At 34.1% G+C, this 18,129-nt stretch overlaps 1 protein-coding gene across 1 annotated transcript; it reads right to left on the bottom strand.

Annotated features, from left to right (window-relative positions):
- Positions 1-1,506: 1,506 nt before the first annotated feature.
- Positions 1,507-8,104, bottom strand: LOC110699284 (protein SMAX1-LIKE 8-like). The gene is made up of 3 exons (XM_021876785.1): positions 6,464-8,104; positions 4,955-5,153; positions 1,507-3,390 (listed from the first exon to the last, which is right to left on the bottom strand). The coding sequence occupies exons 1-3, from the start codon at positions 7,621-7,623 to the stop codon at positions 1,672-1,674; spliced, it is 3,078 nt and encodes a 1,025-aa protein (XP_021732477.1). The 5' UTR covers positions 7,624-8,104; the 3' UTR covers positions 1,507-1,671.
- Between the last annotated feature and the right edge of the window lie 10,025 nt (positions 8,105-18,129).

Raw genomic sequence — 18,129 nt, 5'->3', positions numbered from 1 at the left:
TTGGTGTTCCCTTACACTGATTTTTATAGTGCCCAATCTTTCCACAATTCCAACACTCCACAGTCTTTGAGTTTTGGAAATTATTTGGATTCCTGGATTTTGACCTCCTATCTCTGGATTGTCCTCGATAGTTTGATCTTCCGCGTTCATTCCTTCTGATTAAATTTCTTCCTCTTGACTCTATATGCAATACTGAAGAGGATGAAGATTCACCTGATTCTCTTCGTCGAATCTCCTCACTAAGAACCAGATCACGAACGTCATCAAACTTCAACTTGTTATTTCCCGATGAGCTACTCACAGCTGTGACTGTAGCATTCCAACTATCTGGCAGGGAAGATAAAAGTATTAACGCTAATACTTCATCATCAAATTTGATTTCAACAGAACTCAATTGGGTTGTGACAGAATTGAGTTCATTAAGGTGTTGAGCTACCGATCCACCTTCCGACATCCTCAAACTAAACAACCGCCTCATCAAATGAACTTTATTGGAGGCTGATGGCTTCTCATACATATTAGAGAGAGCTTTCATGAGACCTGCCGTTGTGGTTTCCTTTGCAATGTTAAACGCCACATTGCGTGATAACGTCAATCGAATAACTCCGAGTGCTTGTCTATCTAAAAGCTTCCATTCCGCTTCTTGCATGCCATCTGGCTTTTTCTCTTCCAGAGGTTGATAGAGTTTTTTCTGGTATAAATAATCTTCAATCTGCATTTTCCAAAATCCGAAATCTTTACCATCGAATTTTTCAAGTTTAACTTCTCCTTTGTCTGCAGCCATTTCTCCCACTCAAATTTGACTTTTTCTTTTAGGATCGTTTTTATTTTTATCGTAATGTGGACTAATTGTCAACCAAGCTCTTGATACCAATTGTTAAGAAAATAATGCAAATTTTCTATTTTATCAAATTTGAGGGAGAAATAAATTACATAAACAAAATGTCTATTTATACCAAAGTGCAAAAAACACAACCCCTCTTTTCTCTGAGTTATTTTTCTTCTCTCAGATTTTCTCTTGAAAATTATTACATACAAATGAAGGAAATGCTCAATTTATAATTTTTCCTAAAACAACCTAAGCCATTTAAAATTTAGCCTGCAATATTTATAACCATTAGTTATTTTTCCCTATATTTGGAAACACCTTTAATTTTCAATGGTAATGCATGGTTATTTAATAACCATTTATTTTTTTTCTTTATGTTTCTTAATTATCTGCCAACAAGCATGACCCTAACTCAAACCTCACTCTCAATTTTAATAAAAATTTGTGGTTAGACTATAAAGGGAGATATGCAACTAAGTTAAAACTAAAAAATAAAAAATAAAAAAAGACCACTCCAACCTCATCACAATTTAGGCAAAGTTGGAGCAAAGACCTCTACAACTATGTTAGACTAAAAATAAACCAATCCAAAAGCAAGACAATCAGCACAAACTACGGGCTCTCTATGGACTCTATCTGTTGCATTTTGGTTGCCTCATTGCAGTTTTGTTACATTAAACAATAATAGTTGAATAAAGTTTATATGAGCCAAAATTTGTTTTTCAGGAGAACATATAGTCATATACTAAGGTTTTATACAAGATATATACTAATAACTACAAGTCTACAATCTATACATTATACTTATTTAGCATAGCGGTATCAGTATTCCTAAAGTTGTTTCAAGTCAAAATTATTTTCGAGGGAAGGCAAGCTTCTTGTACCTGCTGTTCTACATACTGCGCCTCACAGGCAGCAATCATAACAATAGAATGAGCAGTCAGTTCATATCTACTTTGAGCTTCAGCAAACCCTTTGCTAAGAACCCGACCAATCCAATCCTCGACCTCTTTATCTCCGTCACATAAGCAGGCAGCTGCGATTATCTGATCCATGACTTTAGGCTCAATCTCTAGCAAGCACTTCGATTTGATTACTTCATTAAAGCTTGAATGAATAGTTTTAGATATTTTTGTAGCCAATGTATCATAATCAAAAGGGTCAAATTCTAATTTTACCAAAATCTTTGAGAAATCCTCCAACCAAGAATCAGATCTTTCAGACAAACACCCTGCATCAATTTCTTCAATGTTGGTGTCATAAACTTCACTAGTTTCAGCCGGAAGGTTCAAGTCAAGGGACATAATAGATCTCCTGAGAGGTCGTTTGACTTCCATGCTAATAGATTGGTCAGTTTTTTCATCTGTTCCATTGAGCTTCCTCTTGTTTAAGAAGGTTTGACATGCCAAGTTATCTCCTGTTTCATGTGAAACACCTTTAACTACAATTTGAAGTGGCCAGCCTTTTGCCCTTCCAATTCTCTCCTCCGGAAAGTTTGATGGCTTCCCCCTCAAAGTGAGTGTTGAGCTGTTCTCTTTAGCAATCGAAGTCAACACGAAGATTCTATTGTTGGTAGCAACTTCCCTACCGTATGAGTCTGAAAATTTACCATCTTTCATGGCCTGCAACAAGCTGCATTGAAGTACTGGGTCCGCAGAATGGACATTTTCAAAGAGAACAACACAGGATGGTGTCTTCCGCAACTCCTCAGCAATGTGATCAACTATAGTCTTTCCTCGAGACCTTGCCTCAGACCCTTGGCAGAAAATCATATCTCTAGAGCATAAATCTACATGGATGAAGCTCTTCTTGCTTCCATATAAAATCTCAGCAAGGGCCACAGCAGTTTTCCTCTTAGCAAAAATGTCAGGTCCACTAAAGTTTAGCCAAATATCTCCTCTGAGACCAGATTTTTGGTGGCTTCCACTAACTGTCCAGGAATGAGCGACTATCTGACTGATCATTCTGAGAGCTTCACATTGCCGGCCAACTCTTTCAAATAGAGTTTTAAAAAGTGCCTTAGAATTATTCTCAGGCTGCTCATCTGCTTTCTTTTGTTGCTTTGAAGCTTGAGGAAACAATCCCAACCCCAAATCTGTGGCTACCGAAACAACAGATGAGGGAGATGTTTGACCATCATCCACACCTGATATGCAGAGACTGTAAGGAGAAGAAGATCCACCAGCAAGAGGATGCCCAGTTCTTGGAGAACTTTCTGATAGTTTGGCAGGGAAAATACCACTCTTTAGTGACCTTAAAAGGACTGGCTTGCTTGATGGAGACAATGAATGTTTCTGTACATCCATGGAGGTGAATGAATTGATCCGTCCATAATCACATTCCTTGCAAGATCCGCTAGTAGTGCAGCTGCTCTCATTGTTAACATTTACGACCTTTTCTTCAGGACTTTGGAAGCCTACATCAGTTGGAAGTTGAGAAGATTCTTGACAAACTTCTGGCTTGGATGATGGTTGAGTATGGTTTTGACATTGACATAAATTGCAATGCTTTCTCTGCAAAACTGCTACTGGAGCACTTAACAGCACTTTGCCACGTTTAGCCTGCACTGAAGAGATAAAATATGGTTTACTGAAAAACAAAAAATACAACACGAGCATCTATTCAAACATGACTAAAAAGTAACAAATGTCCAGGAAGTACGTCACAATTGTACAAGTTAATCATATTCATACTACATGATACCATATTCATACTGTAATAAAAACTCTGTACATACATTACAGCAATAACCTTCTAATAAGCCTAAAGCAAGAAACCTGAACAAGTCCCAAAATAAAAAAAAAATAAAAAAAAGAAGCCTGAACAAGAAATAGGAATCTTGTAAATTTGTTAGTTTGTCTGCTCCTTGTATGGACTATGGAGTACTGTATCTTGCTCTACATTTTTATTGAGGGAAAAAAAATTTACTCAACTTTGTCAATTGTTTCCGAACTATAATACCAAAAATAAGATGAAAGATGCACCCTAAATCTTTAATTCTATTTGAAGTGGTAAAGTATCTAAGATGGCCTTTTAATGAACTACCACCCTATCTCATAATTGTGATCTAGAAGAGAATGTTTAGAATAAAATGGTTTTTTATTGCACCGGAGAATACATCTCCCTCAGAGATTCCACCATGTCAGCAGTCAACAGATAGTTTGTTCTAATAAAGATATTATGATGTACGAGTATTTTGAAATCAGAATTCTGTAGGTAGCTTGTAGCTCTATACTTAGCTAGCTTAGTTCGCTTACCATTGTATTCAGAAAAGTCGTAATAATAAAAGTTTATATTTGCAGGTTCTTCTGAGTAGACAGTTCTACACTAATAGACAAAACCTGTGCTGCTATTAGAATGCTGGATTTTTTGTCCTGCAGAGTGCGCAGAAACACTCAGTTCTAATTAGATAAAGGTAAGAACAAAAATACCCAAGATTTCCAATATAGTTAGCAACCTAATTTACTTCTCTCCAGTACATGGGCTGATGGGCATAGTTATTCACCTTTAAGTAACAGGTTTTTACTGATTTCACAACATTAATTCCTTCTATAATGAGGTTACAAAGCAGCAATGCCTCTTGAAATGGTAATCTAGTCTCTTTACCATAACTTTTGTTAAACTTTCCACTAAAAGTTAAAACTCCCACTGTACCCAAAATTAGAATACAAATTCCCATATCTGTTAAAAACACGTCCAATGGCTGCTAGGACCCCTGTAGATTATTCCAATTCTCATCCTTTTTTTTTTTTTTTTTGGGCTCGTTGCACAGAAAAATGTTGACCATTGACTCTGTCATGGTCAAATAGGGCAATTCTAGTGGGATGGAGGGAGTAATAGTATTCTTTATTAAGGATAAACTTATCACTACACCTAAGAGCATATTTAGGATGCTTGGAATACTAAGAGGTCAATATGCCTTGTACTGTATGTTGGGCACATATAAAGGCAAGAATCAGATACAATGGTACACCCAATTACAGGTTGTTATGCTTGTTAGAAAGTGGAGGCTTCATCATGAATATCACTCTTTTCCTATATTCCTTATTTTGACCCATACAAGAGAAAATTTTGTTTGAATCTCTTATGAAAATTCAAAACAAAGATTAGAAATATAACGCATACCTTTAGGTTATCAAGTGCATTATGTGATCCACGTTGTTTATCAGCGATTGAAGTCATGCATCCTCTACTAGAAATTTCTTCCACAATTTTTTCACTGCTCATGCTACAGGGAGTGACACATTGATATGAGCTGCCGAATGGACCTTTGACTTCAGGAGATGAAAAAAACCCACCAAGGGGAACAAATGATCCCATCAAGCTGTTAAACATGATATGGACATGCAACTATGAGAATCTGGAGTTAAGATGTCAGAGCAGGCAGCAAAATTCAAAAATAGCTGACATTACAAAACATGGATGTCTATGGGACTGAACAATGCTAATAAAGACACAGGCTATTTGAGTAGAAAACGAACCGAATACAAAGCAGAACCTTGAATAGTTAATCAACAACAAAGAATATAGTCAACAATCTTGTCAAAAGACTACGGACTCTAGTTAAGAATGAATAAGTTCAAAGCATAAAATCAATGAGAAGCAAAAGGAGAGGTAACCCATGTTTGGCAGACTACGGAATAAATCACAGTTCACCAGATTCTTTTACAATAATGTATGGTTTCTCCGTCAAAAAAAATAAAAATTGTATGGTGCGTCTCCTTGTCTGTCAAATAGATCCTTAGACCAACAATCTGGGCATTCAACAGTAATTTGCAGACATGCTCATAACTACCGTTCCTCCAACATAACTTTTGCATAGAGGCATAGAGCTGCTACACTTCACTTGCTCTCTAGCAATTAAATTTCACATGAATGAAATTTACCATCACAACACCCCATCACAATGAAGGTAAGTGTAGTATAAACATGCAGAAATGCATGCTACTGGTCCTGAAGTCCCTGAATTGTCTAAGGGTGGGAGTACAGAGTTAGATTTTCATTTTAGGGTTCAGAACTAGACTGAGGAAACATCACTCTACATATATCAATTTTAGTTCCTCAAGAACCACAAGCACCATGAAGCCATGGAAAATGTTTTGTATTTAATTTTTTTTTAAGGAAATGTTAGAAACTATGCATGGATCAAACTCTTCCCTGAACTATCATGACAACTTTCATGTGCAAACTGACTTAGGCAACAACCAACATTGATACTAAAACAGAAACTTAAGAAACTATGCATTGTTTTTTTCACATAGTCCAATCTCCAATGGCAGGTAAGAAGATAAACACCACATACGGAGTACTCTGGAAGATATCAAAATAACAAATCGGAGTATATAGATGTAAATAGCATAGCACATAAGTTCTACTCAAGAACATTGGAAGAAATAATGATCAAACTTAATTTTATGCAAGAAATAATCTATGATCACAAGTATAAATTCTCATTGCTTTTAGAGGTTAAGTTATCAAATACACTGTAAGCCTAGAGCCCTAGAGCATGCATCATTCTATTCTAATAATGAAACAAAAGCTGAAGGCTTTATAAGTCCTGAAACTAGCAGCAGTCATACTAAGTACCAAAATTTATACTCCGTGTAACACTAAGATCATAGAATAGTAAGTCACCTCGACTTGAAGCATGATTCTCCCACCGGAGGCCTGACCGATGTGATCGGTAGAGGCTGTAAATCCCAGTCCTTGTCTATGGACGGAAATCTACGTAAGAACTCCATACACATCTGATCATTAGCAGCAGAACCAATCAACCATAATCTGGTACCATGAACCTCTAATAGCTTAGTCAATCTTCTAACAACACAATTTACCACATCCTTCACATACTCATTTTCCCCTCCAAGAAAACACTTGAGATTACCAAAACTAACCATCAACCCAGGCCCCAAGCATTGCTGCACCATCAAATCCATTTCCCTAAATCTCAAATTCACAGCCTCATAACTCCAACTCTCGGTCACAATTTTCGACACATCTTTCTCAATTGAAACCACATTGATCCCATGTATCTCCAAAGGCAAATAACCACTCTCCCTTCTTTTCTCTAAAACCTCTACAAAACCCTTAAGAACATCATTTGCAATAACCCCAACAAGCAATGGATTTCTACCCTTATGCTTAACAAGAACCTCCCCAATTCTCCTATAATCACCCTCTTCATCCCCAAAACCCGAAAACGGAAACCGAAACCGACAACTACCCGGCTCCGAAAACCCACCAAAAACACTTGGCGGGTACCTAAAATAACCCTGTAATGGCCTCAAAAGAGCCAACTTAACATCAAAACTACAAAACCCTGCATCACTAAACACCCTACTAACAATTGGATCATCAAGAATTGATATAATCAAGTGTGGCAACTCCACTTTAACAACCCCAGATGAACAACTCCCTAACTGTTCTTGATGATTTTTAACGAAGCTATCAGGGTGTCTCCTCTGATTAGCTTGTGACCGTTTGATTGCAGCCATCAAAGAATTTGAAATCTTGGGTTCATCAACACAAGGTTGTGAGATAGGTAACCTATCTAATGACACAGAAAGGCAAAAGTCCAAAGCTTTCAACTGAACTTTCGGGTAAAACGCAGCGTTTTTGGCTCTTACACATGCTTCCCGGAGTTGGGAAGGTGATAAAGAAAGAAAGGCGGAAACAGCATGAAGCGACGTCGTTTGAGCATGCCCACGGCGGCGCGTGACTAACACTGCCTCGTCAAGCGCGTGGGAAGCTTCAGCATTAAGACATTGCTTTGCTGTGTTCACCGGAGTTGGCATACTGTTGCCTCCCTAAAAGGGAACACCACAAATAAATAAAAATCAAATCTTGGGTAATTTTTTTTTCTTTTTGAAAAATGGGAAATTTAAAAATCAAAAATTTGATTGAAATGAAAAAAAGGGGTGGAAAATTTGATTAATTTATTGTGAAGAAAAGGTGGAGGGAAATGGTGAAGGTGGAGAATGATGGTGAAGAGGGTGGTGGAAAGTGGGACCTTCATTGAGGCATTTAGTCGAACACATGGTAGGCATATATTCGAGTATGATTTCATTTGAGATTTGGGATTCCTGTATTTTGATTGAAACACTGTTGGATTTGAAATTATGGATGATAAAAGGGGTCAATTCTAACATGGAGTAGTATCTTCTCAAAATTTATAGATTGAAGGGTTTTTAAATTTTTCTCCTCAATTGGAATCCCACTTTATTTGATGACTTCTTGTTGTATCTCCATTGGAATTGGACCAATTTGATAAATTTAGTCAATGATTCACTATCATCAAGTGAAGTAGTCAACTAGCCATTGGGTGGAGTATAATAGTGACTCTAGTGAGTGAGTGATGAGGTTACTTTTTGTTTATCATTACAATTCAACTAGAGGTGATCATTGGGCTGGGTGGGGTGGGCGGGTCAAGATTCGGGCCGAATTTTTTGTGTTCAAACCCGTCCAAAATGGTCGGGTCGGGCAAAAAAAATCAACTAAATATGCATAAAAACGCATTCCCAAACCCGTCCAAAAATAAATAAATTTTTGGGTCGAGTCGGGCCCAACCTAATTTTGGGCCGTAAAATTCTGGGCAAAACCCGCCCAAAATCGGCCCGGGTCGGGCCGGGCCAACTTTGATCACCTCTAAATTTAACGGCTATACATGAGTCGTATATAGAGTCATAGACTAGAGTGATAACCAAATTGTTTGGTTTGGGGGGTTTGGATTTGAATGGATTCATTTGGATCGTGATATATTTGGAATGAAAGTATTTGATATTATTTCACTTTATTTAAGTCTGATCATGAGGATTTTTGAATTTTGAGTCGAGTTAATTTTGGGTTTATGATGGGAAAAAGATTAACTTAAGTTATGTTTGATCAAAACGTTTTGGTTTGAATCAGTTCAACTCATCCACTTATGGATGTGCGCTGGGTAGAGCTGTCAAAAGCTGACCTGACCCGAAATACTGACCCGAACCCGATTATTAACCGATCCGTCTAAACCCGAAAAAATGATGACCCGAACCCGATATGATCCGACCTAAAACCAACCCTAGACCCGAGTATCTGAGACCCAAACCCGAACATGAACCGACCTGGAAATGACGCGACCCGAATATAACCCGTAAAATATTGACTTGAACCGAACCCGACCTGAACCGAAATTGACCCAAACCCGTTGTAACCCGTCAAAACCCGAATTTAACCCGACCCGAATTCAACCCGACTTATTCCTAACCCGACCCGAATTTAACTCGACCTATTACTAACCCGACCCGAATTTAACCCGACCTATTACTAACCCGACCCGAAATTCAACCCGATATGTCACTAACCCGACCCGAAATCAACCCGACTTGTTATTGACCCGAAATTAACTAGCAATCTAGGATTACGTCATATCTTTTTTTTTTTCCTAAATCTATGAGTGATTTTCCTATTTAAGCTTATTCAAATATTTTCAATAAAATTCTCTATTATCAAATGTATTACAATTTATATGTCTAAAAAAAACCTATAAAAATTTATGAGTACCACTACTTTTTGGATGCATGCGCATTCTTTATTTAAATTTAGTAATTACGATTTACGAATACTACTACTTTTTAGGTGCAAGTTCATTCTATATTTCAATTAAGCAATTGTGGTTTACGAATACTACTACTTTGTAGGTGCATGTGCATTAATGTAGTCAATTACGGTTTACAAATACTATTTAACCTTAGGCTTGTTTGTTTTCTCTTATATTTTATAAAAATAAATAAATAAATAAATAAATAATTAAAATAAAAAAAAAGTTAAAAAAATAATAATTTCGGATAATGATTGAATTGAACGTGATAATGATTGAATGCGAGCATGAGTATATGACAATGACCCGATGATAATCTGACCTAAATAATTTATTGTACCTGATCATGACTTGACTTGTCTGGACTCGAGAAAGTGGTGACCTGAACTAAGGTTGTTAAAAGGCTTTTATTGGTCTTTTATTTTCTAATTTTATTATTCATTTGCCTATTTAATCTTATTTAAATGTTTTGTATGATGCCATTTAAATGTTTTTAAAAAAATGACATTAAAAAAAAAAACTGGGAACTCGGATATGAACTTATAAAAAATAAATAAGTTTAGATAATTTCAAATAAAATAAGTTTAGAAAAATAAAATTATTGTATTTTAACTTATCTAACTAAACCTATTTTATCCGAATTTATATGAACTTATTGTATTTTATCTAAACATGTCATTTCAAATATGAACTTATCTGAAATTGTTATCCTTAAAATGAGTGGAATCAATGTGAATAGATTAGAATAGGGTTTGAACTTATCTTCTAAAAATATAAACTAAACCTATCTTATTGGAATTAATATGAACTTATTATGTAGATCTTATCTAAACTTATTACCTCGAATTTAAACTTATCTAAAATTATTTCTCTTACAATAAATGAAGTAATTGATAATGATTAAACGTGAATGTCATTAAATAAACTGTTAACAAACCGACCCAAAAAATGTACCTGAACCTGATATGACCCGACCTGAAATCAACCCGTTACCTAGATTAACCCAATATTTGAGACCCGAACTCGAACATGACCTGACTTGGAAATGATCCGACTTGATTATAACCTGTAATTTTTTGACTTGAATCAAACCCGACTTGAACCCGAACATGACCCGCTTGTAAATGACCCGACCTAATTGTAACCCACAAATAATTGACTTGAACCGAACCCGACTTGAACCCGAGAATGACCCGACTTGGAAATGACCTGACCTGATTATAACCCGCAAATTATTGACTTAAACCGACCCGAATCAAACCCGAGAATGACCCGACCTGATTATAATTCGCAAATTATTGACTTAAACCGATCCCGACTCGAACCCAAAATGACCCTAACCCGTTTTAACCCGTGAAAACCCGAATTAAACCCGACCTATTATTCACCCGACCCGAATGTAACCCGACTTGTTATTAACCCGACCCAAACCTGATAAGATGTATGACCCGACGTTACCCGACTCAAGCATGACCCAACCCGAACCCGACTCGTATAGGCTACAACATTAACCCGAAATGACCCGACCCGAGTTGACCCGAACCACACTTACCCGACCTATTTACCCGAATTGACAGCTCTAGCGCTTGGTGTGAATCTGTTTATCTTTGTCATATTCACGGGCCTCCATATTTTTCCATCCTAATCTTTAATTCATGTTGTTACCCTTTTACATCTATTTTTAATCCTCTATTGTCTTATTTTTCCATCCTAATCTATAATTCATGTTGTTGCCCTTTTACATCTATTTTTAACCCTATGTTATCTTATAATTTAGGTGAACATTGATCCCTTTTTCACTTGTCTTAAACATACATCTCATTAATGCTGTGAGAGTCTAATATGCAATAAGAAAGTAAACAAGCAAATAAAAGATAACAAAATTCTCAATACTTATATATTTGTTATACACCAAAAAAAGTAGAGATCAATAGGCTTACGCTTTCATAGGACAACCTTGGCTTATAACACTCGCTACTTAGTACGAGTAATGACATAATGTTATGTCATAAAACAAACTAGAATTAGCAAATAAAAATAAAAGTGACTAAAATTTAGCAATCACCATCTTTCATTTTCTTCCTTTTTAAATGCGATTAAAGTGGGATTACAATTGACAAGAGGATGGAACTAGCTAGGATTTTTTTGGTTCATTATTCATTTTGGTTCGTGGCAAAATTATAACCAACCCTTTTACTAAGGAACAAAAACATTGCTTTCATTTGTACATTTATCAGAAAAAAGAAGGGTACCCTATTTTTCTAGGAACCTTTTATTTGAAGGTGACTTTTAAGACGTGAGAAGAATGAGACATTATATTACATCATTTTTATTTTAGGGAAAGGCATTTTATTAGTACATCTTAGTAATGCAATTTATTCCAAAAAGTAAGAACTTTAAGCTTTTGAGGAAGAACGATTGTCAATGATAGTGAACAAAAGAAGGTTTTCTGACAATGCACTAAACATAAGGAAGAGAGTGAATATAAATTATAATGGAAAAAATAATAATTTGATGCAAAAATTACTTAATTTGAAAACGAAAAAAAAATGTATACACTGAGTACTTTGTACGAGTATTTAAGTGAATTTATTGTGAGATAACGCTATTTATTTTAGCTCGTAATATATAGAAAAACTATTTATTTAGATTATATATTGCCGTAAAAACAATTGTTCATATTTCAAAAATAGCTAGACAATAAGCATCTAAAATAAAATTTTAAAAATCTAGCTAGACATATATTGTTTATAGTCTTGAATTATCTACTTAATCAATTGCAATTTGTATTATTGATATCAATAACAATTATCTGATTAAATAAAATGAAGTAAATAGAAAAATATTTTGAAGCACAAATATTCAAGTACCCCCTATGGAAAACCATGGGTCACATAATATGAGTGAATGTGACCGAAGGCAAGAGACAAGTTCTTCATTTGACAATTTACACTAGGCATGTGTCAACATAGTACTACTTTTGTGTTGTCAAGTGCCAATTGACCCTAAGATGTCAAACAGTGGTTTTTCTTATATCAAATGTTCTTTCTTTTAGAATAAATAACACACCCAAATTAGACATACACACATTCGCTCAAACTCAGTGTTATCTTTCTTTTAGAATAAATAACACACCCAATCAAATTAGACATACTTAGCTAGACGAAGCAAAGCTTGTTAAAGTGAAAAGATTTGTCATCTAGAATCAAATCTCACTAGAGTTACTTTGGGGTGGAGATTTTCTTATCTTTCCCCCACTAATCTCAAATGGCTTATCCCGTTGACCTGTGAGAGGTTTTAGTCTGATAGGACTCTTCTCCTTACCTACCAGCTACCAGGAAAAAAAATTTGACGTACTTAATGCAATGCATCATACTCGTTTAACAAGTATTAATTAAACATCGGTTTTTACTTTTAGAAATTAAATTAGTCAAAGAGCATGAAATTTTAATAATAAAGAAAAAAACAAGTTCTTAAATTATTTTGTAAACTTATAAGAATTCACAACCTAAACTTCTTCCCACATGATTTAAATTTAAACTAGTTTAGTTTCCGTGCAATGCACGATTTTAAACAAATACATTGTGAAATTTGTTTATAATACAGAGAAAGAAAATTTTCTACTCCTTAAATTTTTTTTGTATACATGGTAAATAATTTATACTGTAGCATATTACTTGTAAAAAAAAAAAATATTCACAATAAACACTTTTGAACATTGAAATTTTAACATACTTGTAAAAAATAAAAAAAAAATAAAAAGATTTGGTACGGACAAAGGATAAAGCATATGAAAGGTTTATTAAATAAAAAAAAATGATGACGTCATCATAACAAAATGGCGGGAAAAAAATTTATGTAATAGTGACATGTGTATAATTTGGGGAAGGAATGATGTCAGCATGTTTTCGTCATATTTATTCCTTTGTAAACTTGAATGAAATATAAAACAACCATCCTCGATCATTATGGAATAAATGAGTAATAACATAATAGCAATCTTACTATAACAATTAACTTGTTTTTTATAAAACAACACCTACTCCCTCCGTCCCATATTATAGTTCCTGTTTTTCTATTTTAGATACCTAAAATGTTGTTCCTTTTTTTATTTTTGGATAGTATGTAGAGACCGTTATACCCTCATTTTTTTTTAACTTTATTCATTGTACTTCTTAAATTACCCTTGAATTTACCACTTGATATGTACTTTTTTCCATTTTCTCTCTCTGACTTTCGTCTATAATTGTACTTTTAACTTTTTTTTATGCACTTCATTCACTTTTTCCTCTCTAACTTTTGTCAATCATTGTATTTTTCACCTTCTTTTATGTATTTCATTCACTTTTTCCTCTCATTACTTAAATACCGTGAAAAAAAAACAAACATGTTCTATATAATGGGACGGAAGGATCACTATATGTTTTCTTACTTTTTAAATAAAGTTGAAAACGAGTGCGAAAATATATTTTCTTGTCACTTTTACGACTCTATTCATTAACCAAACAACTAACACCCATTATTTTCTTACTTTTTAAATAAAGTTATTAAAAGTGAGTACGAATATAAATATTCAACTTTCTTGTCACTAAACTTGATTGAGCACTTACACTATAAAGAAAAAAGTACCTTAAGAAATTTTGATCGACATGTGCTTATCTAATAAAGAGAACAACCATGGACATGACTGATGACTCCAATTTCTAAGTCATAATTTTTATTCCACTCCATGTAAAATAGACTAATCATTTCATGTATAGTGCTAAAATAAGAGAAACTTATTGATTTCTTTTTAGTAATAAATATTACTTGCATGTGAAGAGATATTTATTCACAAAGCCACAGTTATTTCCTTGGTTATTTTTACAATTGTCTTAGAATGATTATTTTTTGAAAAAGGATAGTGATATAGGTAGTTTTAAGGAGCTTAAATATTATAAATGTAAAATTCTTGACAATATCACGCCTAGATAGGTGATGTAATGTAATTAATGTTCAATTATTGTTACTACTTTCTTATTTAGCTTTTTATTTGCAATTCCGAATCTGATGGGCGTTCTTTAGCCGTTTGCAATTCAGATTATGTACTTAAAAAGGATTTTAAGGAGACTTTAAAGGGGTTAAGGCAATCCGTCTTACATTTTATTTTCATTAATCACGTGTAGCGTTAGTGTTTTATTAAAATCTGCAAGCATAATCTATGGCTTTTGTTAAAATCTATTATCACTTGATTCTACATACCTGTCATGCAAACAAACACGAGCCTCTTTGTAAAAAAAAAAAAAAAAAAAAAAAAAAAAAAAAAAAAAAAAACGAGCCACATTAAACCTTGGTATATACAATCCATCAATTCGAGCTCTACATCAATTCATCATCAATTGTTCAAGACACTATATACAATAAGCATGGTTTGTTTTCTTCATATTTTCAATTGTTGACATCAAAGAATGTATATAGATCTTGGTTTGATGTAAAATATTTTCCATGAAAAATTAATTTTCAAGGAAAACCACACTTGCAAGATAGTTTTCCTTTATTTAGTTCTTACAAAAAAAGTTACAAAGAAATTATAAATAGAAGTGAAAATGTGGGGATGGATGAGAGGAAAGTAAAAAATGGAGATATAAGGAGAAGGGAGGAAAATGTGGTTTTCCTCGTTTTAGAAAGGAAAATGTTTTCCACCATTATGAATACAATTTTCCACCATTAGAAAAATTATTTTCCACCCTTTCACAAACCAAGCAAAGGAAAATGGAAAAATCATTTTCTATGAAAATATTATAATCAAACCAAACGGTCATAGTGCAAACATGTAGAATATGGTTTTTGAATGTACAATATTCTTATTGTATTTGTTAATCCATGAACTTGATTTTTAAAAAAATTATTGAAAAGTCAACTTGTATATGTAGAAGTGGATAAAAATAAATAAAATGAAAAAGTAAGTTAGCAAAATAAATATTATCAAATGAAATAAATATATTAGAAAAATTATTCAATTTATTTTGACGGTCTTACTCTTAGCTTTGACTTGGAATAGGAGGCACCAATTCCTATTTCCTAGTAATAATCAAAGATTGAAGGTCCAAAATCATATTTAGTGTATAGTTGTGTGATTGTGCCCTAGTTGGGTGTGACATGATGTATAGCACAATACCGGTTCCCTTCCACAGAGGCCATGACAAGACCCCCAACAAAAAAGCTTGATTTCACTTTAAGATGTCATTATTCATTCTTATCAAAATTTCATAGAATTGAATGACAGAAAGAAATGCGCATATACTATAATTGATTTATCTAGGGCTAATTGGTCATGTTTCAAATGAAAGGTTTAGTCGATGATGTCCATCAAATGCCCTCCATTGACGTGCTTGTTTGTTGTGGCGGATCTAAATACATTAGTTGTAGATCTTTTGTTTTAAAATATGAAATAATGGTTATATATATATATATATATATATATATATATATATATATATATAATAAAAAAAAAAAAAAAAAAAAAAATATATATATATATATATATATATATATTTTATGAAACTAGTTTTTAAGTCTGGACGATGCCTCGAGTTACTGCATTATTTCCATGATTGGAATCCTTATTTATATTTAATTTTGATAGAGTGGCAAGTAATATGGTAATAGCTTAGTGGCTAATATGTTAGAATTTAACTTTAGGGTTGTTGAATCAAATCTTATAAGAACCATATTTTGGTTTAATATCAAGTCAAATCAATAATATTGTGTCGAGTCCAATTTTCGTTACGAGTCACAATGTTCGCCCATTATTTGGGTACAGATAGGACATGGGGCAAGTGAATCCCTTAATTAGTGTATTGTACTCGTACTTTTAATATCTAGCTAGTGTGATGGACTTCTTAGTATATAGAGTTTGGGCTCTTTACTTCTTTAGACATTTCGTATCATGTAAATTAAGCACTAGATGGGCCTTATAATACCCCCTTTTGTCTGTTGTCACCTCCAGATGAGTGGGCTGGGTGAGCCTGATATCAAAATCAGATGGGTCAGCCTTGTAGCAGCTTTACAGGCCTACCTGGGCACGGGCCGGGTTGGCCCGCGTGCCGCCCGGCACGGCCCGCCGTTCGGCGCAGCCCGGCACGGCCCGAATTCAAGCACGGCACGAAGTTCAACTCCCGTGCCACGGGTCGTGCCACGGACAGGGTTGTTTACAGGCCTGCATCACTTTTATTTTAACCACAATTTAAACGACAATTGGTCTAAGCTGCACCCTTGTGTAGCTATTTTAGCTGCAACACTATCCCACAAGCCCAATTTCAAACGCGCCACATTAAAAAAAGCCTCAAACCAAAACAAGTCCACCTAAAAAGCTGAACATATCTTTAAAATGCAGCTCACCCAATTGTCATTTATACAAAACCGTCACTTCCAATAATTTTTTTTTAAAAATATAATCTTTTTTAAAAAAACGTCACTTTCAAACTTAAATTTCTGAAATTTATTACTCCTCTCTTTGATTTTCTCTCTCTTACAATCAAATTCACTCTCTCTCCTCCAAAACAACCATGGATATTTGAGATGAGATGAAAATCAAACGAATTCTCCCAAAAAAGGTAATTTTATGTAAATTTCACTTAATTTTGTTTGAATTTATGTAAATATCACTTAACTTTGTTTGAATATTGTTCGATACTATGTTCTTCGAAATTTTTATTGAAATTGTTAAAAAAATTTAGTGAAATCAAACGGATACCTTATGTTCATAAAATGTTTTGAAATGTTCATAATATTATTGTTTGTTGTTCATATGATAAATATTCTTAATGTTCATAAAATGTTCTCAGTTTGTCTGTTTATGCTTATGTTCATATTTTGAATGCTTATGTTCACTTTCTGAAATGCATATGTTCATATTTTTTTATGCATATGCTCACTTTTGTTCTTAAATGCTTATGTTAATATTGTGAATCCTTTTGTAAACTTTCTAAAATGCTTATGTAAACTTTCTGAAATGCATATGTTCACCTTTTGAAATCCATATGTCATATTTTTTATGTATATGTTCACCTTCTAAAATGCTTAATTATGTCCATACGCATTCAAAAAATGAACCAATGCACATGTTCATATTTTAAATGTTGATGGGCGTTAGAACGGTCGTACATTCCACACTCAATCAAACACATTTATTAACAAACACCTTACAAACCAAGCATAATGACAAGTAAGAGTTCGGTCCACAAGGAACAGGATATGATTGCCAAAGATCTTTACACTTAAGCTAACTCGAAGTCAATTGGTGAATTGGGGTTCGTCAAGAAGACAAACAAACTATGGTTCTAAATCAATGAATTAAAGATACTAGGGAATGAGATCCACTCAACCAAGGCAAATAGGCAAACGGGGAGTAAAATAGACAAGATATAGCAAGGACTATATGTAAAATCAACCTCATGCAATTAGAAAACAACTCACACTACTAAACTTAGATTCCTCATTAGTTTAGCAATAGATGATACATAATCAAATTACAATAAGTAATGACGTACTCAATTTACACTTCCATGTCAAATTAGGCATATCATACTATCAAGCTCCTTAGTCAAGGGTAGCTAAACCTATCATGAGGAACTAACAAGCAATCTCATATAATCAATTTAATTGCAATACAAACATCAATGCTTCTCCCACATTTGCATAGTTAACCCAAAAGGTCGAGCTTCACCCAACCCCTAGCAAGAAA

This window comes from Chenopodium quinoa, unplaced genomic scaffold (genome assembly GCF_001683475.1).
Source record: "Chenopodium quinoa cultivar QQ74 unplaced genomic scaffold, ASM168347v1, whole genome shotgun sequence".
In the NCBI taxonomy this organism is placed as follows: Eukaryota; Viridiplantae; Streptophyta; class Magnoliopsida; order Caryophyllales; family Amaranthaceae; genus Chenopodium; species Chenopodium quinoa.
Note: the sequence above shows the minus strand (reverse complement) of the source record. Positions and strands in the feature narration are given on the sequence as shown.